At 62.2% G+C, this 27,981-nt stretch overlaps 1 protein-coding gene across 1 annotated transcript; it reads left to right on the forward strand.

Moving 5' to 3' along the window:
* Positions 1 to 416: 416 nt before the first annotated feature.
* On the forward strand, positions 417 to 27,514 carry NSG1 (neuronal vesicle trafficking associated 1). The gene is made up of 5 exons (XM_058301169.1): positions 417 to 599; positions 1,054 to 1,208; positions 4,706 to 4,822; positions 20,429 to 20,539; positions 26,134 to 27,514. Exons 2-5 carry the CDS (start codon positions 1,080 to 1,082, stop codon positions 26,332 to 26,334), a joined length of 558 nt encoding a protein of 185 aa, XP_058157152.1. The 5' UTR covers positions 417 to 599; positions 1,054 to 1,079; the 3' UTR covers positions 26,335 to 27,514.
* Positions 27,515 to 27,981: the final 467 nt, after the last annotated feature.

Consider the following 27,981-nt stretch of genomic DNA (forward strand, 5'->3'; position numbering starts at 1 on the left):
CAAAACACCCTCCACCCAGAGTCCCTCCGCAGCCCCAGGTGGCCCCGGCGGCGGCCGCGGCGGGTTCCCGCTCTCCTCCCCACCGCTGGGGACCGCGGCCTCCTCAGGAGCCACCCGCGTCCCTCCGCTCGGAATCGCCTCCTGCCCCGGCCGCCGCCCCTCGGTGGCGCAGCCCGCACCCCTCGGTCACCCGTGGGGGTGCCCTGCCGCCGCCCGGAGCCTCCCTTCCAGCTCCCAGCCGTGAGGCGCGTGCCCACGCCCCTCCTCCCCCACCCGCATCTGGGGACGCGCGCGGGGTCCCCGGGGACGCCCCTCCCCGCCAGCCCGCGCTCCTTTGTGCCGCCCGGACGAGCGCGCTGCGTCAAGGCGGAGGCGCGGCCGCCGCCACACGCGCACACTCACCCGCGCACAATTAACCCCCGGGAACGGCAGGAAGGGAGGCGGCGAGGGGGAGGGGGGCGCCCGCCGCGGAGCCCAATCGCTCGGCTCCCCCGCCCGGCCCCGCGCGCGGCGCCGCCTCCGCCATTGCTGCCAGCGGGAGCGGGCGACGCGGAGCTCGGAGCGCGGCGGAGCCGAGACCTGCCAGAGCCGGGCGTGCGGTGAGTGCCCGCGGGGCGCCCGGGGACGCCGAGGCTGGACCCCACCCCCCGGGCGGCGGGAGGGGGCTAGGGGGGCCGCTCATCACCCCCTAGTGGGGGCCCGCAGGGGGCCGGGTACACCCGCAGGGCGCCCGGGCTCAGTGACCCCGGCCGCGTCTACACCCGCTGCGCCAGCGAGGCGCCCCCTCCCCCAGCCGGGCGCGCCCCTGGGCCCCGCGCTTTTGTCCCGCACCACGCGAGTCTCCAAATACACAGCACCCGCGCCCCAGCGGGTCGTGACCGCTGCATCCTCACCGTCCTCCCGGGCGAGCTGGCGGGCGCCCCGGGGTAGGGAGGGTGGGTTGGGGGCACGAAGCCCCCAGACCCGGGCGCGGGCGGGTGTGCGGGGCCCGCCTTCCCCCGCCGTCGCCGGGGTCCCGCTCGCGGTGATTCCCGCCTGCCCCGCGCCCCGCAGGCAGCAGCCTCAGGTCTCCCGGCACGATGGTGAAGTTGGGGAACAATTTCGCGGAGAAGGGCGCCAAGCAGCCGCTGCTGGAGGATGGCTTCGACACCATCCCCCTGATGACGCCCCTGGATGTCAATCAGCTGCAGTTCCCGCCCCCGGATAAGGTGAGGGGCTCCGCGGCGGCCCGCGCCACCGGGTGCGCACCCGCCGAGCTCAGGCCGCGGCCGCAACAAAAGAAAACGCGCCGCGAGCGCGGGGGACGCGCGCGGGGTGCGCCCGGCGGGCTGGTGCCGGCGGGAGGCAGCCCCCGCGAGGACAATGTCGCCGCGTGGGATTTGGCTTCGGGCGATGCACGGGCCCGCTCCGGACAGTGGACCTCGGACCCGGAATGAGCCCTTGATTTGCGTGGGAGTCTGGGCTGCGCGCGGTCCCTGGGGGCCAGGGGGCGCCGGGGCTGGGGTGAGGCCCGAGGGGAGGGCCTCTGGCTGCCAGCCTGTGCCCTCCCGGGCCGTGCAGCTTCTTGGCGATTTGCCCCTTCAGGAGGAGCAGCCCCTTTTCCTGGCCAGAGGGGCGGACCTTGGTGGCCCTACCGCCACCCCCCCTGCCCCTCCATTCCCTTTCAGGCCAGATGGGCCTTAGACGCTGGAGGATGTGTGCTCTTGGAAAAGACCCTTTTCCTTTCTTTGTTTCTTTTGTGAAATCTCTAAGTAAGTCCATCTCCTCCACTCAGGACCAGTCTGTCAACAACCACTGTTTTAAGGATAATAATTTCCGGAGTTAGCACGGTAAAAAGGCACCCACAGTATTTAAAAGCCTCGACAGCTGTATTGTGAAGCTCAAAATCTGAAATAATAAACGCAGCGTCCAGCCGCCCATCTCGCAGCTCCTTTCAAAGCCATCCCCAGCCTGGAAAAAACTCACTCTGTTCCCCAAGGGCTTTTACCTTTATTGTCTCCTTCCGTCCTGGGAAGAGGCTGTGGCTGGTGATGGCTGGCAGGGGCAGGGGTGGGGTGTGGAGGGACGGCCCGGCGGGCCCTTCTCAAAGACGTGGAGACTTCCTTTATTGCCCTGGCAGGCCCTTCTGAAGGCTTCCTGGGCTCCCCAGAGTGGCTTTGACGCGCCTCTCTTTGGGACGAGTTCTGAAATGGGGGACAGGAGCCTGTTCGGGTAGGAGCACAGGGAGATGGGGAGGGTGGGCAGTCAGTGGGGAGGATGAGCTGGCCACACCTGTGGTCCCGGGCTACGGTGGGGCCACTCCGGGGTGCTGAGGGTCCAGGAGCCAGACCTGCCCAGTTGGCACTGCCTGGCCCCGCTGTCCCCAGGTCCCCCACCGCCACGGCTCCCCAGCTGCTCCTGCGGCCCGGTTGTCAGCTGAGGAGCCGTGGGGCGTGTGCCAGGCGTGCTGCGTCCTGAGGCAGCACCTCCAGCCTCAGCTCGGCCTGAGCCTCCTCTCTTCTCCCTTGGTCTGGTCCCTTCCCGAACTGTCTGGCCCACAGTTGGCCTCTACCAGGGAAGGGGGAACTTGGGGAAGGTAGCAAATCCTGGCCAACCAATCGGGTGGCTTGGAGAGGAAAGGAGTCTCCCGTCCCTGGAGGTGTTCAAACAAAAGGTGGCAACTGGCAGGCATGCCTCAGAGGAGGGACTTCCAGGAGGTGCTGATGGTTGGGCTGGAAGATTTCAGAGATGAAGGATGAAGACACTGAGTCCCAGAGGGTTACTGGGACATCCCAAGGTCACTGGGCTGAAGGTTTGAATCCGGAGTGCAGAGAATCCTGGTGGAGCCTCTCGCTCCTCCCTGCCGTGAGCCAGGCAACCCGCCCCAGGGCTGCCCTTGACCCGAACAACAGCAACGGGTTGCTAAGAACCAGGGAGCGGGGAGACGATGCCTGAGGTTGCATGGCTCCAAAGGGGTGCACTGTGTGCCAAGGCCCAAAAGAGACTGTGGGCAAGGGCTAGCGGCAGTTTAGCCATCGCCTTTCTTGACATTTGTTCCGTGCTTATTATGCACCAGGCACAAAACTCTCCATGCTTTACAGGTTTAAATTCGTGTAATTATCTGACCAGGCTACGAGGTAATTATCGGCATTATCCTGGTTTCACAGCTGTGGAGGTGGAGGCACTGCTTGGAAGGGACTGGTCCCAGGTCACCCAGCCCCGTTAGTGCCAGATGCAGATGGAATCCAGGCCGACCAGATCTGAGGTCCCCTCATCCTCACGGGAACCTGATGAGACAGGGCTAGTTATTTCCATTGCCCAGGCAAGGACACCGAGGCGCCGAGTGGTCAAGTGCAAGCTCAAGGTCACGCAGCCAGGCAGGAGCAGCTGGAGTTTGGGGCAGGCAGTGTGACGCCTGAGCACCTGCTCCAAAGTGTCCACTCTGCTCCTCGGGAGACCAGCCCCTCCTGGGTGGGCACCCAGGCAGACTAACCCCTTGGCACGCCCACCCTTGCCATGGCAGGGTGGCCGGGGAAAAGGGCTGAGGGAGAAGGGAAGCCAGCCATATGCTGAAGGCTTGGACTTTGGGGATTTTGCTCTGTGACACCTGGCGGGGGCCGCTTTCTCGCTCCATTCCTTCTCCCTGAGCCTGGTCCAGGTCCCAGCTCAGTCTGAGTTTCTCTGACTGCGGCTCCCAGGCTGACCGTCGGGAGTGCTGGCTTTTCCTTGTTCTCCCCGGAGTCCTGCCATCACGGAGAGCGGGCATCTCCTGCCAACCATGGACTGTCCAGTCGAGGGGCAGTTTCGCCCAAGGGAGGAAGGGCAGGGGGCACGGCTGCCTCTCTCTTGTCCAGCAGACTCCCTGGCACCTGCTCTGAACCCCGTCCCAGGGTTGGGGGTGGGGGGGGAGAGCAGGGTCACCCTTGATGCTGCCCTCGAGGGCCACCCCGTCCAGAGGGAGATTGATATGTCAACAGTCTGGCTGCAAAGTGTGACGAGGCCAGGGGTGGGGGAGGGGGAGCTGGAGTGTCTGAGGGAGGAGGTGCAGTGGGAAGGGGTTTCATTTGAAGCCGGTGGGGACGGCTGCGGGGAGAGTTTTTGCAGGGAAGAGGCGAGGGCAGGTGGGCAGGTGGGAGAAACCCCTCCCGTTTTGCAGGAGATGGCAGAAGGGGACCAGAGCAGGGAGAGCCTTTGGAGCGGTTCCAGGGCAGGTGAGAGGGGGCTGCTGGGCAGGGGGAAGGCTGAGGGGGTGGAGGCAGGTGCCTGCCCCCTCAGGGTCTCTGCCTGCTCCTACGGCTACTTCCTGAGGACCAGGGACCCTGCTTGCAAATGCTCGCTGGGCTCCCCAGGTGACATGTCAAAGCAGTGAGAAATCAACGCAGCCCCCGCCGCCCACACAGTCTGCCTCAGGGAAGGAGCACTGCATTGGGAGTCAGCCCAAACCCCGCCCTGCCGCGCGACCTTGGCCGATGAGCTAACTCCCCTGCCCCTCAGTGAGGAGATTTCCCCCCGAGGCAGGTGGAAGGGTGATCGGTGGGTAATTTCCCAGCCAGTCCTGGCACCCGGGGTTCCCAGGGAGCGGCGGCTGCTCTTGCTCTTCTGAGCCGCCTCCGGGTGGAACGGTGACGTTGGACGCCAGCGTTCCCAGACGCACCCTCTTCGAGCGGCCCTGGGTCAGCATCCCTGGCTGTCCCGCTGACCTGTGCTTCTCTGCTTTCTGGACAAGGTGGTCGTGAAAACTAAGACCGAATACGAGCCTGACCGCAAGAAGGGCAAAGCGCGGCCCCCCAAGATAGCCGAGTTCACCGTCAGCATCACCGAGGGCGTCACCGAGAGGGTGAAGGTGAGTGGCCCCGAGGGGTGGGGCGGGCTGCGGCGACGACCTCCCTTATACGGGCGAATCCAGCTGAGCCAAAGCCGCTGCAAGCCGTGGGGCCAACTTGATGTTTTCCGAAAACCCACCCACAAACCCAGACTTTCTTTGAGGCGAGGGCTGTACTGTCTGGGATGTTACATACAAAACATTGCAATATTTAAGTGACCGTTCTGGGAAGGAAAGAGACACTAGCAATAGCGTGGCCATTGTTTCTCTGCCTTGGCAGCCCCTCAGCAGGGCCAGAGGGTTGTAACCATTGGGAGACCCTGTGTTACAGATGGGGAAATTGAGGCACAGTGCGGCCGATGTGGCAGAGCCAGGACCCAAACCCGGCCAGTCCTCTGGGGGCCAGTGCTGCTGGGGGCACTCGGGGGAGGACCTCAGATGTTCCGGCTGCTGAGCAGGCCAGGTCCCAGCCAGGTCCCGGTGGGAGGAGGCTTTCCGGAGAGTTTGGGTGGCCTCGGAGGGAGGAAAGAGATGTACTGGTTGGGAAACGAGCTGTGAATCATGAGGCGGGAAGGGGGGGTGACACGCCAGCTCCAGGGCGAGGTCACTGGGGCAGCAGTAGCGGGTGGTCTGGGTCTTGAGGAACGGCCCGCACGTGCGGTGGGACGGAGCTCCGCGTGCCCACGTGCCCTGCAGGCTCCACGGCATTTCTGCACGAGTCACCCTGCTCATGACCCGAGGAGGCAGGCCTGGTGACCATCCCTGGTCAATGGAGGAAACTAAAGCCCCAGGAGGTGGCCTCGTGCAGTCGCCGGGGACTTGGCGTCCCTCCGTCTCCCCATCACCCCACGCGGCCTCTCTGGCCAGGTCTGTGAGCGCAGCCAGCTTCCGTGTCTGGGTCTCACATCCGGTGCTGGCTTAGCCAGGGCCCCCAGCATCCCACCGAGAGGGCGCTACTGTCCTTGTAACCCATTTCACAGATGGGCACGTTGAGGTGCAGAAGGGCCCATCTGTGGATTCTGTGATGGCGTAGGATGCTTCGCAGGCTGGGGTGCTCTCGGGGGTCTCCTGCCTCCGTGCTGTCTGCAGGCTGTGGGGGACCACCGCAGACCCCCCAAGGAGGCTGACACATCTCCTCCGCCCTGACCGGCCACCTCCACCCTGCTGAGTCGGTTGTATGCCTCGCCCGCTGCCACTCACGTGCCCTGGCACCTCCCAGTGGAGGCAGGAGTGACCTTGAAATCAAGGTCGTGATGTCCGCACTTCTCATGGCCTGGAGCCCCCCGAGCCAACGAGCACATCTGGGTTTCCCATCTGATTAGAATTTGCCTGTCCCAGCCCTACCATCTTAGCTGCCCGTTAAGGGTGCACCCTGTGTTCGCTGGGTGTCTGCCGGGTGCCCACCTCTGGGTGAACTCCCTTTGTGCTTTTCCCTGCACGCTCACCTGTCGCAAGTCCCCAGGTCCCTCGTGCAGGACCGGGTGACGCACATTTGTCGCCAGGGTTCCCTGCAGCCTCTGTGCAGTTGCCTGGCTCCCGCTGCCCAGAGCCGGTGGTCTCAGAAGACCCAAGCGTTCATCCTTGCCCGTCCTGGGGGACCAGGCTGCCAATCGCAGAACCCTGCCTTGTACCTTACGTGGACGTCTCAGAGGGCGGTGTATACAGTAGGGGCTTGTAGGTTGCTGGGTTGGAATGAGCCCCTTTGCCTGATCTGCTCCATAAGACCTGCTGGGCATCTTCTGGGGGGACAAACGCTGCAGGCTTAGCCTCTGTGGCTCCTTTAGGCTCACGACCACCCTGCAGGGGGCGCCATCAGCCCCTTTTAGAGGCAAGGCTGTTCAGTACCAGGTGAGTCCCTAGTTGTCAGTGGGGGGCCTGGGGGGCTCCCCACGACCCTCCGGCTCCAAAGCCAATGCTTTCTGCCCCATAGTCCGCCCTACAGGTCTCCCCATGGCTCCCAGGTTGCAGCCACGTCCAGCACGCCCTTGCCTCCACTCCCATTCCAGCCCCTTCCGGTGCAGCCTTGCCAGCGCCTCTGCCGTGAAGCCTCCCAAGATCCTTCCTTCTCCTTGTGTTTCTGTGGCCCCTGGGACCGGCTGACAGCAGCATCTGATGGGAGTGCCTCCCAGCAGCACTTAGCGTCTGCTTCAAGCTTGTTACCTGTATTATCTCTTTTCGTTATTATCTCCATTTCACACCTGAGGGGAAACTGAGGCAGAGAGTTGGAACCCAGGCCGTCCGCTCTTGGCCATGACACCAAGGCTCAGTTGGCTTCTCCTGGAGAACGCGTCTGCCTGGGAGTGTTTGGCCTCCACCACCCACTGCTCTGCTGGGCTGTTCCACTTCGAAGGAAACTTGCCCTTTGTTGATCCAAAACCCTCCCCTGGGACTGCAGCCCCGTGGCCTTTGCCCTCTCCTGAGAGCGACACAGAGCACACGTCGCCCTCGTCCCCCATCCCAGCCGCCTTCCAGGAGGTGGCAGGCTCCCGCACCCGGTCCTCCTCCACGTAAGCGTCTCGTTGCTCTCATCCCTTTCTTCTTTGGCCTGGGTTCCAGACCCCTCCTATCCCCCGGAGCCCTTTTCTGAGGGGTTTGACCTTCACGGCTCTTCGGTTGTGGGGCCCAGGACTGGGTGCCCTGGTGAGGTCCACTGGGTGGGCCGGGTACTGGCTGATGCTCGCACCCCTTGACCGAGGTCGTGACCCGGGCACTGGACCCAGGGCACAGCGGCCCCTCGAGACAAGAAGACTGTTGTTGGCTAAGAGCAGAGGCTGCAGGGACTGTGCAGACAGAACCATCCACCCCAGCCCTTGCACCATTAAGGGCTCCTCGGCCATGTGCGGCGCGCTCACCGCAGCCTGTCTTAGTTTGCCCGGGCTGCTATGACAAATACTGCTGGCGGGTGGGCTTGCGTGGTGGCAGTGGGCTGCCTGGCGGTGTGGGGGCTTGAGGGCAGCGTCAGGGGCTAGTGGCAGGGCTCACTTCCTCCCAGAGTCCGGGGCATCCAGCAGTCCTCTGTCATGTGGCACTCTGTCTCTCATGTGGCACTCTGTCTCTCTCCGCCCTTGAGTCTGCTGATGGTTTCCACTGGCTTCCGGCTCCTTCTAACCTCGGGCTCCTACTGACCGCATCCGACCTTCCTCTGCTGCTAAGGATGCAGGCTCATGGCTGGAGGCCACCCTGCTTCCACGGGGCCTCATCCGAACAGGGGCTCTGACGGGCCCGTGCAGACAAGCCCACGACTCTAGTGCTGGCAGCTTCAAAGGTCCTCTTGACAAACGGGCCCCCTCCTACGGCGCCGAGAGTCAGGACTCCAACGTGGGGACGAGATTCAACTCCCCACAAAGCATGGGTGGCTGAGGGGCTTGCCTGGGCCTTGAGTGAACAGGGGCCTCGGGTGGGGATGGGTCTCCAGTGTCTGCCTGGGGGCCCTGCGCTGTTGGGTGCGAAGCACGGCAGCCCACCCCGTTGAGCCTCTCTCCAGGCCACACGGGGCTGTAAGCCCCTCGCAGGGTCTACGCGTGAGTTGTCACCAGGCTGGACGAGGTGTGCAGGTGGCGGTGGCAGAGCCGTGGTTCGGGCCAGCCAGCCTGCCCCAGGGTGTCCCCAGGCCTGACTTGCGCAGCTGAGTGACCGATGCTCCAAGGCCCTTCTGGAAGAGGGGGCGACCTGCCGTGGGGCTGAGCCTGTGAGCAGAAACCTCCCAGCCAAACGGCTTCCCCCCTGCAGCTTGGGAATCCTGCAGCTCTGCTGATCGGGGAGGCCCTGGGGTCACCCGGTCTAGAGTCCCCGCTTGTTGACAACCCTCCAGGCGATTTGAATATGTACAGGCTTTGCAAATGTTTCCAATGGGGGCAGGTGGGTTCTAGCACCTCACAGGGCAGGGGCAGGAGTGCCGGTGCCTCTCGGTAAAGCTAAGAGGTAAGTGCCATGCTCCCAGTGTGTGCACACGTGTGGGGCAAGTGCCCGCCCTTCTGGAATGTTCTCTGGCCTTTTGTTGCCCAGCTCTGCTTCTGGTACCCTGAACGCACGTCCAGGGCGAGGCATGCTTCTGTCACACGAGGCATCAGCTGGCCACGGGTTGGGGGCCCTCGTTCTGAGAACTGGGAAAACACGTCAGGGAAGGGGTGTGCTCGAGATGCAAGGGTGACACAGAGCCCGGAGACCGGGGCCGACCCCCCCGGCCCATGCAGTTCCCCTCCTGCCCGTGGCCAAAGCTTTGGTTCTGACAGTATCTTCCTCGGCCTGCAGCTGCGTGGACAGGGCCACCCTCAGCCCTCGCTTTTGTTTGGTGCGTCTCCTTGTGTGAAGCGAAGGAATGAAATCTGGCCTTTCCGAGGCTGGCGCAACAAGTCAATACCGTGTCCGCCTCGCGCCTCTAGTTTGGGCAGTCCAGGAGCAGGGAGCTGGGTGCTTGGCGATTGGACTTAATCTACCTGGGGATGGCATCCTTGAAACAAGATGTCTTTTTGGATGTTACTTTATGGTTCTCACTCCGGGATTCATCTCTTGGCTACGGAGTTGCTAGGCTGGTTGCTAGGTAACCGCTGACTGGGGCCAGGGCTCTGGGAGCCGGCGTCACACAGGAATTGCTGGCTGAATCACCGGGCAGCGCGGCAGCCAAAAGTCTAGGCTTCGGAAGAGGGTATGTCAAGGAGAAAAGCAGTCGCTTAATTAATCGGAGGTGTATTTAAACACGGGCGGGGGTGTTTCTCAAATTAGCTAACACGACATGCTTTCTCTCGCGCCGAGAGGCTTGCCTGGCTGGGGCTGCTGCTTCCTGCTCCCCGTTCCCATCCTGGGAGAGGGGGGCTCCCACCTCGGCAGATTCAAGGGCGCCTCCCCCCCCCGCCCCCTGCTGGCCTCGTCCTTTGTAATTTGTGGCCCTGGTGAGATGAAGGGCCATGACCTTCCGAGACCCCCACAGCCCCTGAAAGCTGGGTGCTGGGGCGATGGCACGCCGCCCCTCCCCTGGTGCCACCTTGCTCTCCCAGCTTGGGAGAAAGCCTTAGGGGAGACGGGTGTGTCTGGCCTGGGGCCCCGTGCTTAGCCGCGACAGTGGAAGCATCCCCTCGAGTGCGGTCACGGGTGATTCCGGGGCTGCTTTGTGTCTTCTTCTCCCGTCCCCGAATGAGTGACCTTGAGCTCCCTGACCCCTTCCTCCACCCCTGCCTTCTCGTTTCCACCCTCCCCAGTCATTCCCTGGTGTGTTTCCAGATGCATGTGTTAAATATTTATCAACGCTGACACCGTTTCCCTGGCACTCGGCCGTGGGGAAGGTCTCCGCGCCGTGGGCCCCGAGACGCTAGCGCACCCGTCCCCTGTCACCGTTTCGGGCTCCTTCTGCCGCTTGGGTGGCACCTTGCGGGGCCGAGCCCGTGGGTTCGGGGTCGGCCTGAGAGAGGGGTTTCAGCTGGACGCGGTTCAAGGGGGCTGAGTCATCTTGGGGGGGTGACTGTTCACTTTTGTGGGTGTTACCTAAAATATTTAGTGCTGCAATGTGCAGAGAGCAGGATCCAGCCTCTTTTCCCAGGGTGGCTGGGTTTTTGTTTTTTTTTTAACTGCATTACTCAGCAGAAAAGCCCATTTCCCTGACCCCTCCCCCTCCGGGTGGGAGGAGAGGGAGAGCCGGAGTGAGGCCACTGGGGCTGCCATCGACCCAGTCCTGGTTCGGGGCCAGGCCCAGTGCGCCAGGATGTAATTTCTTCCCGTCTTAGGAACCGTCTCAGAAGGCTGCCCTGCCCTTCTGGCCTGATTTTGCGGGTGGGGAAATTGAGGCCAGAGGAGGTAAGGACAGGCTCAAGGTCGCCCGCCGCGAGCGGGGGAGGGAGAACTCGGGCCACATCCTCCGGACACGCCAGAGCCCACTGGCTCTTGCCCCCGCCCCGGTGGCTGCTTGGGACTGGCGTCAGTGGGGTGACCCTGAAGGCAGTGATTCCAGGGGGCCCGGCTGGAGAGGAGGCCTCGGGCCCGCAGAGCAGATGGGGACAGGGCACGTTCCAGCGCCCCTGGAGCTCCTGCGCCGTGCAATGGGCCGATCACTGCTGCCCAGCTCTTGGGGAGGACTGGCACGGGCTGGTGTCTTAGAGTTGAGTTTCCCTATGATTGGTGCCCCCAGCGGTGGCCCTCGGCGAGTGACAGGGGTGCTGAGCGGGCCGCGGGGGGCGGTGAGCCTGCGCCGGGGCTGTCTGGGGTGCATGGCTCTCTCTGTGAACCTGATAACCTCGGTCCCAGGTACTGCCCCTTCCTGGCAGTTGCTTCCAGAGCCTCGGGGCTCACGCTCTCTTGCAGGACCCCTGCAGCGGGCCCCCTCCCACCTCTGGCACATTTTGCACACCTGGCCTGCCACTCCCTAATCCCACCTCCCCACCCCGTTGTCCTCCAGCTTGGCGCTCCTGGCTGGCTGTGCCCCCCCCCCCCCGCCTGCCACCTCTCCAGCCTCTCCCCGCCCTCCCCCCTAGGCTGTGACCTGTGGGCATCGGGCAGGCCGGGCCCCCTCTGCTCCTGTCCCTTCCCTGGCCTCTGTGTGCTGCCGGAAGTTTCTTCCACGTCCCCAGACTGGGTGAGCTACCCATCTTGATTTGTGCACCCCTGAAAGCCGGACTGGAGACGGGTGCCAGGGTGCAGGGGGTCAAATGAAACACAAATCCAGACTTGGCAAGGGGAGCCTTGAAAGGACAGTTGCAGAAGGGGTGTATTAGTCAGCCAAAAGGGTGCTAAAGCAAAATACCAGAAACTGTTTTTTTTTTAAATAAAGGGGATTTATTCTTGTTAGGAGCTTATGGATACCAGGCCATAAAGCCTAAATTACTTCCCTCACCAAAGTCTGTTTGGAGCAAGATGGCTGCTAACGTCTGAGAGGGTTCAGGCTTCCTGGGTTCCTCCCTTCCAGGGTCTTGCTTCTTCCTGGGCTCAGGACTCCTCTTCCTGGGGCTGGCTTCTCTTTCCTCTGTGGGCTACTTCCTGGGGCTCCAGCTTAAGGCTTCAGCATCAAACTCCAACATCAAAACTCCAGCATCAGAAGCCCTCCACTCTGTCCTCTGCCATGCCTTTTATCTGTGAGCAAGGGATGAGGACTCAATGCCCTAATCGTAACTCAATCATGCCCAGGTACAGATCAGATTACAGACATAATCCAATATCTATTTTTGGAATTTATAACCATATCAAACTGCTACAAGAGGCAAAGGGCTGTCACGGCCGGGGAGGGGACTATTGCAATGGGGAGACCGCTCTGTCCGAGGTCTGCGAGTGACCCAAGAGCTAGGCGAAAGGGCTTCTCTTCTAAAGAGGGGAGAACGGGGTGTGAGGAAGTGAGACGGATGGTTGACTGGAGGAAGGAGAGCAGCTTAACAAGGTTTGCTAACTAGCATTTTGTTCTGATCGATCCATGGGGACAGGCAGTTCAGCTTATCATTTATGGGACGAAGGATGGGATCGTGGACAGGCGGCATCTGGCCTGGTCCTGGCAAAACCAGGAGGCATCCCTGTGTCTTCTCTTGGCCACGTGGGGAAGGGCAGTTTTGCAATAAGCTGTTTCCTGCAGCACAATGGTGGTGGGGGTTGTTTTTGGGGGGGATGGTTCCTAACATTTGCTGTTTTCCAGGCTCCCGGGCTTCAGGTCAAATCTCACGTTGTCAGTGCTTTATTTGGGGGGTGCTCCCCAGAAGCAGGAGCGAGGGAGCTGGGAGAAGGGAAAGCCACTGAAGGGCGTGTCCCTGAGCTGGTTACCCTGGCCCAGTCGTGCAGGGACCTCCGAGGAACCAGATGGGCTCAGAGCTGTCACTGCCAAGCACAGGAGGTGCTGTCATCTCCTTCCAGTTCTGCCCTCTCTGGCTGAGGGTGGCCCCGGGGGCTTCACCCCCTCACTTCTGGGTGCCTGTGCATGGTCCGAAAAGTGCAGCTCCAGGAAAAGGCTGGGCACAGAGCAGTGGGATCTGGTGCCCTGAGCTGGGATGCTGCCCGCATGCACAGGGTTGTTGCCTCTGCTGACCCCTAAGCCAGAGGTGAACCGAGGGGGTGGATGTGTGGGCTCAGAGCCTACGAGGATGGACGTCACAGCTGCCGTCACAGCCGTGCACCCTGAAGTGTGAGCCCCTGTGGCTGGCAGCTGGCCCCCTGCTTGCATGGCCACATGGCCCCCTGGAACCAGGGGAGCGTGTGGCACATGGGAGATGGCCCTTGGTGATGGCCTCCCAGGGAAGGAAGACATGAGGGTTAAATGAGGACCACTGTGCTGGCCCCGGGGTGAGCTGGTGGAGAGCCTGGGAGGGTCCAGGTGTGAACAGGTAGAGGGTCGACTGTGAGCAGGTAGAGCATAAGGTGTGCACAGGGTCAGGTGTGAGCAGGCAGAGGGTCTGGGTGTCAGCAGGGGTGTGGGCAGGTGGAGGATCAAGCGTGAGCAGGTAGAGAGTAAGGTGCAAGGGTCAGGTGTGAGCAGGCAGGGGGTCTGTGTGTGAGCAGGGGTGTGAGCATATGGAGGATCAGGTGTGAGCAGGAGGAAGGTCCTGGCAGCTTCAGGCAGAGAGTCCAGGTGTGAGCAGGCAGAGGGTCCTGTTATGAGCAGGGGTGTGAGCTGATGGAGAGTTCTGTTGTGAGCAGGCAGAGGGTCAGGTGTGAGCAGGTAGAGGGTTGGATGTGCAGGGTCAGGTGTGAGCAGGCAGAGTCCTGTTAGGAGCAGAGGTGTGAGCTGATGGAGAGTCCTGGTGTGAGCAGGCAGTGTCAGGTGTGAGCAGGGTCAGGTGTGATCAGGCAGAGGATCTGGGTGTGAACTTATTGGGGGCCAGGTGTGAACAGGGTTGTGAGCAGGCAGAGGGTCCCGGTGTGGACAGGCGGGGGGTCTTGGTGTGAGCAGGCAGAGGGTCCTGGTGTGAATAGGTGGAGGGTCTTGGTGTGAGCAGGCAGAGGGGTCCTGGTGTGGGCAGGCGGAGGGTCCTGGTGTGGGCAGGCGGAGGGTCCTGGTGTGAATAGGCGGAGGGTCCTGGTGTGAATAGGCGGAGGGTCTTGGTGTGAGCAGGCAGAGGGGTCCTGGTGTGAATAGGCGGAGGGTCCTGGTGTGAATAGGCGGAGGGTCTTGGTGTGAGCAGGCGGGGGGTCCTGGTGTGAGCAGGCGGAGGGTCCGGGTGTGAGCAGGCAGAGGGTCTGGGTGTGAGCAGGCAGAGGGTCTGGGTGTGAGCAGGGATGTGAACAGGTGGGAGGTCAAGTGTGAGCAGGTAGAGGGTAAGGTGTGAACAGGGTCAGGTGTGATCAGGCAGAGGATCTGGGTGTGAGCACATTGAGAGCCAGATGTGAGCAGGGCTGTGAGCAGAGAGGTCTGGCCCTTGGGGCCACCAGGAAGTGTGAGCCTCGTCTCCGTTGCTCCCCAACTGTTAGCCCTTAGGCAGATCACCGAGCCCCTCTGAACTCAGCCTCCTTTTCCAAAACCAACAGATGATGAGCACCGAGCTGCTCAGCCCCAGGGCAGTGCAGTGGTGTAAGTTACATCCCCCGTGTTTGCTCACTTCTCACCATCCATTATCACAACTTTCCCATCGCCCCCGTCAGAAACCCTGCACCATTAAGCAACAGCTTCCCTTCCCCTCCACTGCCCCTGGTGACCTCCGACGGACCGTCTCTCCCTAGGAATTTGCCTGTTCTAGCTCTTCCATGTCAGCGAGGGCACATGCCTTCACTTTTGCTGGAAGAAACCAACTGCAGTAGTGTCGGCAGCACTTGCCTTGTCACCCACGCAAAGCGCAGGTGTCTTCCTGTCACACTTGAGCTCTTGCTGAGACCTTGGGATATTGTTGATTCTCACGGTCCCTTTGAAATCATCTTCAGAAGATCTCGATATTTAATGGGTTAGTAGAGAAGTGCATATTTGTCCATTACATCACAAATTTAGTTTTGCAGTGTTCCAAAAACAGTATTCCAGTATACCTGGTATTCTCCATCATCTGTGTATCGTGCTGTCTGCCATTAAAATGCGATTCCGAGACGGCTGGCCCTGCTGCCGGAGAGGCACAGGTGGTGGGTGCTGGCACCATGCACCCACCTTAAAGTCCACTGTCCATGGCAGGAGGCGGGGCCAGCAGGGGGTGAGGAAGACGGACATCCATGTGGCTCTGCCCCGTCCCATGCCTCCTGCATTAGAGCACTTAGTGACAGGCAGGGAGCCCCAGTGACGTCGATTTAGGGCTACCCAGGACTCTCCTTCAACATCATACACGTTCACACACACAGAGGTGCAGGTCGGTGGCACATGTCTGTCCTTTGGTGATGGGTGCCTGGGCACACCTCCCACCCTGGGGAAATGCTGCTTTGCCCTCAGAGGGCAGCCGTGTTCTGGCTTCCCTGAGCCGCAGCAGGGTCTCCGCGGCCGGCTCGGGCCCTGCGTGGCGATGCCCGTGGCGTCACACCAGGGCCTCTGGCAGCTCGGGGCTCTGGCATAAACGTTCCTCCCCCGTAGAATGAACCCCCTTGGCTGCACTTCCCGGTGCTCTCCCTCCTCCCAGGCCCAGACACCTCCTCTTGGAAGCCCACCAGAGCAAGTAAGGGGGGCCCTGGCCCTGCCCTCGCAGGGTGGCCCGTCAAGTCACCCGAGGATGTTGCCAGCCTCTTGGGGGGGTCTCTGTGTTGGAAGAATGTTCTTGATGGTGTTCGGTGGCCTGAGGCATTTGTGCCTCTGCAGCACCTTCCTCCATTAAAAAAATATATACATATACCAGTCAAAATGCTGGCTTATTCCAGAACGTATTTGCCAGGTGCAGTGGATGTGCCGCGATGATGGAAGAGGTTGTTGATGTGGGAGGGGTGGGGTGAGGGGGGTGGGGGTTATATGGGGACCTCATATTTTTTTAAAGTAACATTAAAAGAAAATAAAGAAGAAAAAAAATGCTGGCTTTTGACGGCGCTGGTAGAAAGATGAATGTATCCTAGGCTGGGTTGGTGATGACGTGTTCATTACGATGATTTCTTCCTTCTGATTCTTAAACAAACCTAAAACGACATCCTCGTGGCCGCTGCAGACTCAGGGGCCCCAGGCACTGAGCCGGCTGCACCTGAAGGAAAAGCCCGGTTGCTGCTGGAATGCTGTCCCCCCATCCCCACCCATGAGAGGACAGACCCAAACAAGTGGCACCTCCCTGCCAACTAAAGATATGACCTGTCTGAGGTGCAGACTCTGGGCTGGCTCCAGCTACCTGGGGGTTGCTCAGCACCCGCTCATCCAGCGATGGGTTTTCTGATAACTGGCTCATTTGTCCACTTGCTTGCTCAGAACGTTCAGGAAGCAGCCGCTCTGCTGGATGAGTGGGTGGCAGCCCTGCACCTGGGGGTCCCAGGCTGTGGGGGACCGACCTGAAAGATGTGTTTCTTCTGGCTGCTCTAAACACACGACCACACACTTGGGGGCATAAACAACCCGTAAATGTGAAGTGCAAATCCCGTTGCATGGAGCTTGGCAGGGCTGCTCCCCCTCCAAAGGCTCTAGGGCAGAATCTGCTTCTTGGCCTTTTCCAGCTTCTAGAAGGCACCTCCAACCCATGGCTCTTTCAAAGCCAGCCATGGGGGGGTCTTTGAATCCCTCCCCATTCGTGGCCAGGCTGCTTTCGCCTCGTGGGTAGACCTTCCCTCTCAGGTGATGGCACCTGGCCAGGGCACTCTCCCCACCTTAGGGTCCTCGACTCAGTCCCACCTGCCGAGTGGCCCCACACGCACGGTTCCAGGGCTGAGGTCCTGCAGCCCCCGGGGGCCACCGGCCGGCCTTGGCCTGGGCTCTGGCGAGCCTGAGCTTCGGTTTCCAGCCTGGAGAGCATATCCGTGAGGCCACCTCGCAGGTGCTGCCACGAGGAGCCCGTGCATTTTTCTTTCAACCCCCTGCCGCCACGTGGGGGGCCTGGCAGGAGCCTCGGGGCTGCCACACACAGTGGAGCTTTGTCGTCAGCAGGCCAAGCCGGGGTTGGGGGCCCAGCAGCCCCCGGTTCCCAGCCCTGGGGAGTCGAAACAATACCGGTGCGCTGCGCGAAACAGCCCGGGGCTGCGCGGTCGCGGTCGGGGAGCCCGCAGTGGCGTCTTTGGACACCCCGTGATTCTAATCCGCAGCCAGGGTGGAGCCTGGCCTGGACCCCGGCTGTGTCGCGGCCACTCCTCCTGGGGACACTCAGGGGTCCTGTGCTTCTCTGCTGTGTTTCTTGCCCAGTGAGGCAGGCGTGGGGTTCGGGCTCCGAGCTTTCCTGCTCCAGTGCAGCGGGCGCTGTGCAGGGATGGGGCTCGCCCTGTGTGTCCTGGGCTGATAAACCAGGGTGCTGCAGTGGCACCCCCTTCCATGGATGAGAGGGCCTACGGGTCGGGGGTGCGTGTGGCCGAGCAGGCCGGGGGTCCAGGGCTCTGAACCCACGTTGGGCAACGGCATGGTTGCCCTGTGGCCGAAGCATTCTGGAAGGGGTTGGAAGTGGAGCCGCAGGTGGTCGGGTGTCTCCGGGACGCTTAGAGTCCCACGGAGAGGGCCACTGAAGGGCACTCCCAAGGCCTGGAGGGTGTGTACGTCCCACTCCGTAGTTGCACCCTTTGTTCTGCAATGTTCCTAGGTGGCCTGAGAGTCTCCGAATGGGGACACACTTTTACTTCACAGGACTTAGGGAAAAGTGGCCGTGGGCTCCGTGCACGTGGCACCCGGGCCAGCTAGAGAGGCGCGCTGGAGGCCAGGGCCAGACTCGCTTCTGAGCAGTTTGGGATCTTTCTGGAAAGGCTGGCCGTGGGGCAGGGCGCCATACCACGTGGTGACTTAGCAGGCACCTTTCCCACCCTGGGGCCTCTCGGGCCAAGCAGGGGAGAGGTGGGCCCAGCATCTGTGGGGGTTTGGGCAGCAGCTGGGAAGGTCGCCCCCCGCCCCCCAGGGATGCACTTCTTCGTCGCCCCCTCCCCGGGCTGGTCCGGGCTACGTGCTCGCATGTCACGGTTCTGTGGGCTCCTTGGCCACCAGGCCCGGGAATCCTGCATCAAAGTCCCGGCAGAGCTCCAGGAGGAGCCCCGGAGGAAGCGGTTTCCCCACGGCCCCGCGCAGGCAGCGGGGGGCTATTTTTAAACCTGAACAGATGGGGCTCGGCAAGCAAACGCCAGCGAGGCTCGGAATCGCGGGGGCAGGTTTAGTGGCCGCCCATCTAGGACTTGAAATCACGGCCTGACGGGGCCGCTTCACCTGCGTGCCCTGGACTGCACCCCAGAAGGGCCCCAGACGCCTTAGATCAAGTGCGAAGGGCTGCCAAGGAGGCCAGCCGTGCTGGGAGGCAGGTCTTCCCAGGGACGCTGGCGACGCCACCGGGGCCCTCCCCAAGTTAGCGGCCCCCGGGTTGAGTGTGGGTGCAGGCCTGGCTGGGACAGGCGGCAGGGGGAGGAGGCTACACCCGCCGGGGTCACCGCCCGGCTCTGCTCCCTGCAGCTCTGCGGCCCTGGGCAGGTGTGCGCCGGGTGCCGGGCTCTGCTCTCTGTTCCACGCCCGGCCGGCCTTGACCTCGGGGAGGTGGGCCCTGCCCCTCTCCACTTATAGACCGAGAACCAGAGGTCCACCCGGGCCGTCGGCTGCTCCCGCCTCTCCGGGCTCCCGTCCTGCTCAGGGGTGGGGCTGGCATTGGCACGCCCTGCACAGTGCACGCGCTGCCCCCCTGCCGCCAGGCCCCTGGTGCAGCTGCCGGCTTCCCTGGGCACACTCGGGCCCCCGGGTGCCCAGGCTGCATGTCCACCGCCCGGGCCCGTGGGCTTGTCCGTGCCTCCACGGCCTGAGCCCTGTGTCCCTCCTGGGGCGCCTGGGGCCCTGGAGGCCGCAGCACCCTGTCCTGTGGCCTGGGGCAGGCCAGGGCTCCTTATGCAACGGGTGCGTCCAACACACTGGAGAGGGCGACGGCGCCGAGTGTGGCCGGCTGGGGGGATGGAGGACAAGGACCGTCAGAGCAGGGGTCCCGGCGGAAAGGAGAGGTGGAGGATAGAGGCATGAGCCGGGAGAGCAACAGGACCTGGCGGCAGGCAGGAGGGCACCGCCAGAGGTGACTCGGGGGTGTCCTGCCCGACCGGGGCTCTGAGTGGGGGTGGAGGTCAGGGTCCTGGGCAGGGAGAAGTCCTGGTGCGACTGCCCCGAGCAGCCGGTGTGAGGCCTGGTGGGGTCACCCTGGGTCCAGCAGCACAGTGGACAGGTCACTGAGGCCCAGCACCCCCTCTCTGGCCAAGAGCCCCTCCCCGGGCCAGGAGGGTGCGGCTGCCATGGGCAGGGCAGGTGCCAAGCCCAGGACGGTTCTGCTTCCTGACGGGCACTTGCCGCAGCCCCACAGGCACCCAGAGGTGCTGGCACTGTTGCACCAGGTCGCGGGGGAGGAGACGGGGGGGGGTGGGTGTCAGCGCGGCCCAAGCCGCCCAGGTGGTGCAGCCGGTGAGCCGGCGAGCTGCGGACGGGCCTCGGGCCTCTGGGCTCGGGGCTGCTGGCTCACTTCTTTGGTTTCTTTTTAAATTTTAATTTGAGTATTCAGCACAAAATCGTCCCCTGTAACCACTCTCACATGTACCACCGGGGATGGTAATTACAATCACAACGTCGTGCTCACCACCTGGCATCCCTGCGCAAAACGTTTCATCGCCCCGAACAGAAACCCTGGGCCCTCCGAGCGGTCCTTCGCCTCCCCGCCCCCCGGCAACCCCTGGCCTACTTTCTCGGACTCTGGTGTTCTAGGTCACACCACGTCTGCCCTTCTGTGTCTGGCCCTTTTCACCACCACGTTCCGGTGCCGCCTCTGGGCAGGACCTCAGCCCAGGGGTGCCCCATCCTCCAGGGGGACGTGTGGTTTACAAAGCCCCTTCTCAGTGTCTCCTCGTGTTGCTCCCACAGGCTGCAGGTTCCTGAGGCCCCCTGGTGTGGGGGAACCCACGCCCAGGGCTCTGAGGCTGGGACAGGGCTCTCTGCACTTTGGGGGTCTCCCCCGATGGGCTGAGGGTCCACCCTTTCTCCTCTGGAGCCTCAGGTAGCAGCTGCGCTCCCTGAATTCGGTGGCTGCATGGTTCAGTGGGGGCCCCGGGGGACGATGGGAAGTGGCAGCTCAGCTCCCGCGTTCGGGACCGACCCCGCGCCGGCCCCCAGCGCCACCCTCCCGTCTCCTTCCCACCTAACAGCCCTCCCTGCCCCCCCGGGTGGGCCGTGCTCTGCCACCTGAAGGCTCACACCTCCTTGGCCCTCCCTTTTAGCTTCTGGACACACTCCTGCCTGTCTGCTCGGCTGCTCCCAGCTGGGGGTGAGGCTGGAGCACGCATGGGGCCACCTCCGTCCCTGCGTGTGGCTCGAGGACCGTGCTGAACCGAGGCAGGGCCTGGGCTCACGCTGCACCCTGGGAATCCGGGCCCTGGGTTCAGGTGTGCGTCCAGGTGGTCTGGGCGCCCCGTGGGGCCACCCTGAAGCCGTGCCGTATCTGCACCCCCGGCCCTCTACACAGAGCTTGAGTCCTTCAGGTGGAGGATCATCGAGCGACAATAAAGACGATGTACGCGCCTGGGGACAAATTGAAATGGCACCGAGGCTGGCCAGCGCGAAGCCGCCCCCCGCGCTCCCGAGCCGGCCCCGGGGCCGCGGGGGCCCCTCTCCGGCCACCTGACGCCTGCCTCCACCCACAGGTCTCCGTGCTGGTGCTCTTTGCCCTGGCCTTCCTCACCTGCGTTGTCTTCCTGGTCGTCTACAAGGTGTACAAGTACGACCGCGCCTGCCCCGACGGCTTCGTCCTCAAGGTACAGTACGCCTGGCCCTCGCGGCGCCGCGGCCCTCTGCTTCCCCGTGGAACTGCCGCGGCTCTCGCCGTGGCTCCCCGAGGGGCAGGCGGCAAGCAGCAGGGCCTTGTGCCCCGGATCCCGGGGGAGGGTCCTGCTCGAGGGAAGGAGCGGGTGGGCCGGGTGGTCCCGGGCACGCCGGGGTCTGGAGAAGCCAAACTCCTGGACTTGCCTCCTGGGAGTCGACCTTGGGGGCTCATCTTGGCAGGGGACTGCTTCTGGGAAGGGGACCCCATGCCACATGGGGGGTGGGGGGTGGGGGGGTGGAGGCCCAGGGAGAGCAAGGGGCACGCCAAGGCTGCATGGGGTGTGGGGGTGGTGGGCCTCGACTGCTCGCCCGCCTGCCTGCCGCACCCCACTCCCGGGCACCTTGCGCGGGGGGCAACGCTCGCCGGGTTTCCACAACGCCTTGTTCCGGGGACCTGTGTATGGCACATCAGCACAGAACTAGACGAGGGGAGGGCAAGTGAGGTGGAAAGAGAAGATGGAGCCGGGGCGGGGGCTGTGCTTCTGTGGATTCCTGTTTTCACACTCGCTAGGTGGCCCTCGATACGGTATGGAACTTTCTAGAGCCCAGGCGAAGAGGGAGACACGACTGTTGCAGGACTTGGTGCTGCTGAAATGAAAGCAGAGCAGGAAACACCCACACGATTGCTGGGTAGAGAGCTCCCGCCAGGGACTTGGGGTTTGAGGCTGTGCTGCTGGGAGCACCCAGAGGCCGCAGGCTAGACTTCCGGGGCCCAGCCCACCCATCCTCCTTCCGGCTCTTTGGCGCTTCCCCCAGCTGGCGCGCGTCTGCTCCGTGCCACCGGCCGCTTGCTGCTGGCACTGCTGTCACGGCTGGAACAAGGCCAGGGGCCGGGGAGGTGATCCGACTCCTCGCTTAGTTCCTGAATGTCACCTGTGGCCTATTTGGTGTCCTGAGGCTGCTGGAACAAAGGAGAGCACCAACGGGGGCTTCCAACAACAGAAACATGCTCTCCCTCGGCTCTGGAGCGGGGCAGGGCTGTCCCCCGAAGCCTGCAGGGAGGACCTTCCTGGCCATCTCCAGCCTCTGGGGCCGGCCAGCCCGGGCGCCCTTGGCTCGTGGCTGTGCCACTCCAGTCTCCTCCATTGCCACGTGGCCGCTACCTTTCTAAGAACACCAGGCACCTTGGCTGGGGACCTCACCTTAATTGAACCCCTTCCAAGTAAGGGCACACCTGGGGCTGAGGACCAGTGTGTCTTTTTGGGGGACGCCATTCAAGCCATGACAGGTGATGAGCGCTGGAGAAAGGAAAAGCAAAAGGAGAGCCCGGCGGGGGATGCAGCTTCACGAGGGCATCAGCGTTTGAGCCAAGGCAGGCGAGAGGGAGGGGGCCAGGGAGACAGCTGCTTGCACCCGGGTGCACTCAGCAAGCCTGTCCATGCGCTGGGCTGGGGCTGGGGGAGTTTATGGCTAGTTTGGAAGTCCAGAGGCCGAGTGCGTCCATGGCCACAGTCCAGAGGCCAAGGGACCAAGCCAGCGCTCCGAGGCTGGTCCGGGGGGCTGCGGGCTTTGAGGAAGGGGAGGGCTGGCCTTGACCGAGCAGGGCCTCTGGGTAGGGGGAAGAGGTGCCCCACGGGGAGGGAGAGCAGCAGGACCACGGCTCGGGGCCTGGGAAGCCTTGGGAGGTGGGCGAAGCTGGACTGCGCGGCGCCGGGGCGCCGGGCGAGGGCTTCAGTGCTTAACTCGGCATTTAGGAGGCACTGGAGAAGAGGGAAGTGCCAGGGCCCATCACTCGGCCACCTGGGGAGGCTGCAGTGGGCCAGGCAAGGGACGAGGATCTGACAGGTCAGGACACGGGGAGACCGTGTGACATCGGGAGGCAGGGGAGGGGCCAGAGGGGAGGGCTTGGCCTGGAGCCGGGTGACCGAGAGAGGCTGAGGACGCCAAGAGGGCACAAAGGCAGTAGCCGTGCTCTGCGCAGACACCAGCTGGCACGGAGGACTAGTCGCAGCCCCGGCCGGTGGTCACAAGTCACTGAGGCCAGCACGACCCGGCCTGCTTTCCTGGTTGTTCTCCCTGGGCGCCTGGGCAAGTCCCCCGCGTGAATGGGGCAGCTGAACCCGCTCATCTCCTGCCCCCTCCTGCCACCCCACGTTCTGCCAGCGCCCAGCCCTGAGAACCGCCCGGCAGGGGCTGCCTCAGGTGGCACTGGGTCTGGTGGGGGGTGAGCATGCATGAATCGTGGCCTCTGTCCCCGAGGCACCCAACGCTTCCCTGAAGGGTGGCAGGGTGGAGGGGACAGAGCCAAGGGGAGGCAGTGGAGGCTGGAGAGGAGGGGCGGCTGCCTGCTGGGTGGGGACCTCGGCTCCCACAGAGCCCCGGGCAGGACTGGGAGCTCCTGGAAGAGTGCGGATCGCCTGCTGCCTCCTGCAGAGGGTGGGTGCTCCCGAGCCCAGGTGTGGCTGGGATCCAGCCCTGACGACAAAGGGCCTCCCCTTCTGTCAGTGTGTGACCGCGGGCACCCCACCCTCCAGGGAAGCCTCACCTGTGAGGTCCAGTGACTTCAGCCGGCACGGCCACCTGGCGGGGTGAGACTCGGCAGCCCCATTCGTAGCTGAGGGGACTGAGCTCAGAGAGAAGGGATCCCCTAGGGAGGTCAGCCAGGAACCGGCAGAGCGGGACCCAGGCCAGGGCCACTGAAGTGCTCGAGAAGGACCCACCCACGTCTGCCGTTTCCTTTTGGGCTCCTGGGCATTTCTGGTCTTTATGGTATGGGTTCAGGGAGAACCGGTCCTCAGGCAGGGTGGTACCCGGGGCTGAGGGACACACGCTGTTGTCTTCCCTTTACCTCTGCACAACTCCAGCGGCCGGCGGGTCACTCGCCTCTGAGAGGCACAGCCCCAGCAGCCCAAGAGGGAGAGGACCCCCCAGCACCCGCCTGGGCTGTGGACCTGGCCTGTGGGGACAGGGGCGCCACCAGGGTCAGCCTCTCCCTTCTAAGGGATCTCCAGATCCCAGGTGCCCTCTAAATCCACCCATGTCCTGCATCTTCCAGACCCCAGCGACCGCGGGCGGGTAGCTCTGCCGCATGCCAGGCGCTGGCCCAGCAACGCCGGCACATCTGACCGCCGGCACAGACGCGTCGCCCTCCTGGAGGCGGGGACCGTGGGCTGGGAGAGGTGGGGCCTGGGGAGCGAGGCCCTGGGAGGGCAAGTGGCCCTGGAGGCTGGTGGCACGGGGCATGGACTCGCGGCTGTCCTGGGCCCGTCTTGGCGCTGCAGGTGCAGAGCATGGGCCTCGCTCTTGGACGGGTCACCTGTGATGGGCAGCCCACCTGTGCGGGGCCCTCGCAGCCACCCCTGGCCACCCCAGCTGGCCGCCCCTCTTCAGAGATACACAGCAGGTCTCCCTGTGCCCAAGCCTAGGGGAAGAGTGAGACACCCGGGTACGCCCGGTCCGTCCTTCACACCTGCTCACGCGAGAGCTTCTTCAGGACGGAGTCTTCACCCCTTCCGCCCTTGTGACAAACTGGGTGCTCGGCCTGTGCTTGTCTCTGTCCCGGGCTCTGGACACCAGTGAATCAGCCCAGCAGGGGACTTCCGGGTTCAGGACGCTAGAGCCTGGCTGGCGAGAGGGACATCGTGGGGGGCTCTCGGCCCCGCCGCCTCCTGGGTCTTTCCACAACTGGCCGTGAACGAGGGAGAGTGAGGACCAGCTGCCCCGCTCCTGGGGCCCAGCTGGATCTAGCCTGCCAGCGGCCAGTTCTGAAGACAGGTCCCCGTCGGCCCCCGGGTGGGAGAGCTCACGGCAAGCCCTGGTTTCTCACTGGTCTCGGTTCGGACTGGGTGGGCAGCCTTGAAGGATGAGGGTGTGGGGAGGTGGGGGGCATTGGCCAGAGGCCCAGGCTGCAGTGCTGGCCCTTGCACCCTCCCGCGTGACCTTGGAGAGTCACCTCGCCTCTGGGTGACTCTAAACCGGGGTTAACGGGAAACCTCACAACGAGAGAACGTGCGTTAAAAGTGCTTTGCAAACTGTCGGGCAGGAGGAAAGCCTGAGGAGGACACGGGTGGGGGGCACAGACCCCCAGGTCCCTGCCAGGAGGTGGGAGCTGGGCCTAGAACCTAGAGGGAAACCTCCAAGAGCAGCCCCCGGAACTGGGCGGCCCGGCTGGCCTGCCTTTAGCCTTCCCAGAAGAACGTGCTCTGAGGCCTTGGCTGCCTGGGCGGTCCCTGCGTGCCTCTCGGGCCCAGCGTGGATGGGTCCCAGCTGCCTACATGCATCGGGCAGCAGCCACCTCTGGTCATGGGTGATGCCTGAGGTGCCTGGTGCCAGGCTAGGTTGCAGGTTCTTAGCCTTTTTGGGGCCCCAGACCCATGATAAGCTGAGGGAAACGATGGACTGAATTCCTCATATAACCTGAGTTCTGAGCCACATGAACCCACCCAGACTCCCCTGGTCAGTAGGATCTCTTGGCCTCCGGGACAGAGCCTCTTCCCAAGGGGACGGCTTCCTGCTGCTCTCTGGCTCAAACAGCAACTCACGCCTCTTCCATCTGACACTGAGGTTTGTTCGGCCTGGCCCTGGCCCTCGCCCTTTTCCAGGGTTTCCACCACGCTCCTCCCACCCTCTGCTCTCACCACCAGCTGCGGTGTCTTGTGTTTTTTAAAAGATTTATTTATTCCTCTCCCCTTCCCCCCTCCTGTTGTCTGCTGTGTCCACTCGCTGTGTGTGTTTTTCTGTGTCCGCTTGGATTCTTGTCAGTGGCACTGGGAATCTGTCTTTTTGTTGTGTCATCTTGCTGTGTCAGCTGTGTGTGTGCGGTGCCACTCCTGGGCAGGCTGCCCTTTTTCATGCAGTGTGGCTTCTCTTTACAGGGTGCACTCATTGCGCATGGGGCTCCCCTACGAGGGGACACCCCTGCATGGCAGGGCACTCCTTGTGCACATCAGCACTGCGTGTGGGCCAGCTCCACACGGGTCAGGGAGGCCCGGGGTTTGAACTCAGGACCTCCCATGTGGTAGGCAGATGCTCTATCCTTTGAGCCAAATCCGCTTCCCGGGTGTCTTGTGTAGATGTCTTCCTGCACGAAGCCTCCCTCCTCTCCTGAGCTTTTTCCGTTGCCATGGCAACGCTCACCTGGCCAAGGCCTACTCACCCTCCAGGACCCAGCTCGAGAGAAGCCTTTCCTACTTCCCTCCCTCAATTCCTCGCCCTGTTACTTGAATATGTTGTTTCTGGCAGACACGTCAAAACTTTCAGTGTTTTTAGTAGACTCAAAACGTGACAACCAGCGCGAGCGCTCGGTGGAGCAGGAGGGCCTGCTGTGCCGTCTCCGCCCCCGGAGCACGGTGCTGCTCCAACGTGGCGCTCGCAACAGAGGTCGACTCTGTTCTGTTGTCATACAGGTCAGACTGCCTGCTAGGCCGTGCGCACCACGAGGGCAGGTTCCACGTCTGCTTCTGCTCACCGCTCCGCTTCCTCCACCAAGCCTGGGGGGGTCTCAGGAAGTGCCGGGGGGGCTCCTGGGGGCCCAGCACGGGCGTCCTGCCGCCACGCTGCAGGCGGCTCAGCGACATCTTTCTTTCAGAACACCCAGTGCATTCCTGAAGGCTTGGAAAGCTACTACGCCGAGCAAGACTCCAGCGCCCGGGAGAAATTCTACACAGTCATTAACCACTACAACCTGGCCAAGCAGAGCATCACGCGCTCCGTGTCGCCGTGGATGTCGGTGCTGTCGGAAGAGAAGCTGTCGGAGCAGGAGACGGAGGCTGCGGAGAAATCGGCTTAGCGGGATGGGCAGGTTCCTTACAATTTGTCACTTGAAGGTAATAAAGGGACTTGGAGGGACATCTCATTAAATATAATTACCAATAATTTAGAGGTTACTCATTTACGGTGCAATTGCTTCTGTTTGCTGATGCTGCTTTGCAAATAAAACTTGCTGCAGACCACCCATGGGCACAAAAGTCAAGTGCATATCAGCATTGCTTAAAGAGCGCTGACACCACTTTTCATGTTAAGAAATCTTAATTTAGCTACTTTACTGGGATTTATTGGATGCTGTCAAAAAATAAATTTACACTGGATATGCCAGAGGTTTGGACTTGAGATAAATAACGCATCTTGTGGAATGGATTTTTTTAAACCACCTGGCCGCCTGCCATCTCCATAGTCCTATCTAGAGTGGAGTGGTCTCGTGCTCGGTGGAGAGCGCGCTGTGCCCACTGTCTCTCCACCTCCCATGCAGCCAAGCGCTGCAGTGAGTGGTGCAGCGGAGGAAGGGGAGAAACTAACATTGGGGAGCAGGTGCGGCCTCCCCTCCAGGGTGGGCTTGGACCTGTGGAGGTGCCGGCCACAGGGCATGCTCGGTGGCCTTCCGGCGGCAGCATGCTCGGCCTCCCCTGACTTGGCCTCTTGATGAAGAGGTGCGCCGAAACCCAGTGGGGGCGCCGCTGGGTAAAGGCAGGCGTGTCTACACTCTGCACAGACCGAACACAGCATGTGAGGTGAGGGAGGGCTCTGGGAAGGGACGGCCCCTGGGCCCCCAGACCAAGAGCCCATCTCCAGGTAGGTGGCCTGTCTGCTCTGTGACGTGCTGAATAGGAAGGAAACCCCACTGGCCCTTTGGTTCACTTCTATTATGAATAAATTGGCACCAAGAACCCCGTTAGCAAGTTAGGTTTTAAAGTTAGCTGGGTGGGAAAAGTGAAAATGTAGCTGCTGGGAGGCCAGGGCTACTTCAGTTTTTATTTTGGGAAATCAGTGTAAGTACTGCGATGTAAGAAACAGCCAGGAAGGCCTGGTAAGAGGGGCCCGTGTGGCTCCACGCAAACCCGATGATGAAATGTCAACTCACAATCTTTGTAAGAAAATTGTTTCAATTTGAATCTTGACATTAAAGTATATATTTACAAAACTGCCAGTTAGATAAATTAAGTGTATAAAACAATTAAATAGAAAAAAAGATATTTGCAGACGTTTCCTTCCATGTTATTTGAATGTGTGGTTTCTGGTAGACATGTCAAAAGTTTCCCGGTTTTCTAGTAGATCAAAAATAAACAACAAATAGTGCCAGCTCTGTTGCCAGCCAGCCTGGCAGGCAAGGTCAGCTCCACCACTACTTCCCGAAATGTGCTTCGGAGACATGAACTATGTTTCCTTCTCAAGGTGATTTGAAACGATGGCCATGCTTAGAAGAGCGGCCATGTGTCATACAGCCGTGTGCCCTGAAAAGGTTTTGAAGGTTGCTGGTGAGCAGTGGGGAATGCATAAAGAGCAAGAAATGGGTGCCAAAACTTTGCCGGCATACAGTCCCATATAAACCAATCAAACCCATGTAAGCACATCCTGAAGGCAAACCCCTTTTGTGCTTTCTGGTAGACTGTACCTGATCGACTGTAAGTTCATCCACATGTAACCTGACATTTTCAACTGT

This window comes from Dasypus novemcinctus, chromosome 1, assembly GCF_030445035.2.
Source record: "Dasypus novemcinctus isolate mDasNov1 chromosome 1, mDasNov1.1.hap2, whole genome shotgun sequence".
In the NCBI taxonomy this organism is placed as follows: domain Eukaryota; kingdom Metazoa; phylum Chordata; class Mammalia; order Cingulata; family Dasypodidae; genus Dasypus; species Dasypus novemcinctus.

What these genes read in the sequence shown, in the direction of transcription:
- NSG1 (XM_058301169.1), top strand. Translation starts at nt 1,080, where the DNA reads ATGGTGAAGTTGGGGAACAATTTCGCGGAGAAGGGCGCCAAGCAGCCG. An exon ending in GCGTCACCGAGAGGGTGAAG is followed by an intron (nt 4,823 to 20,428) that starts GTGAGTGGCCCC and finishes CTCCACCCACAG; the next exon opens with GTCTCCGTGCTGGTGCTCTT. An exon ending in CCGACGGCTTCGTCCTCAAG is followed by an intron (nt 20,540 to 26,133) that starts GTACAGTACGCC and finishes TCTTTCTTTCAG; the next exon opens with AACACCCAGTGCATTCCTGA.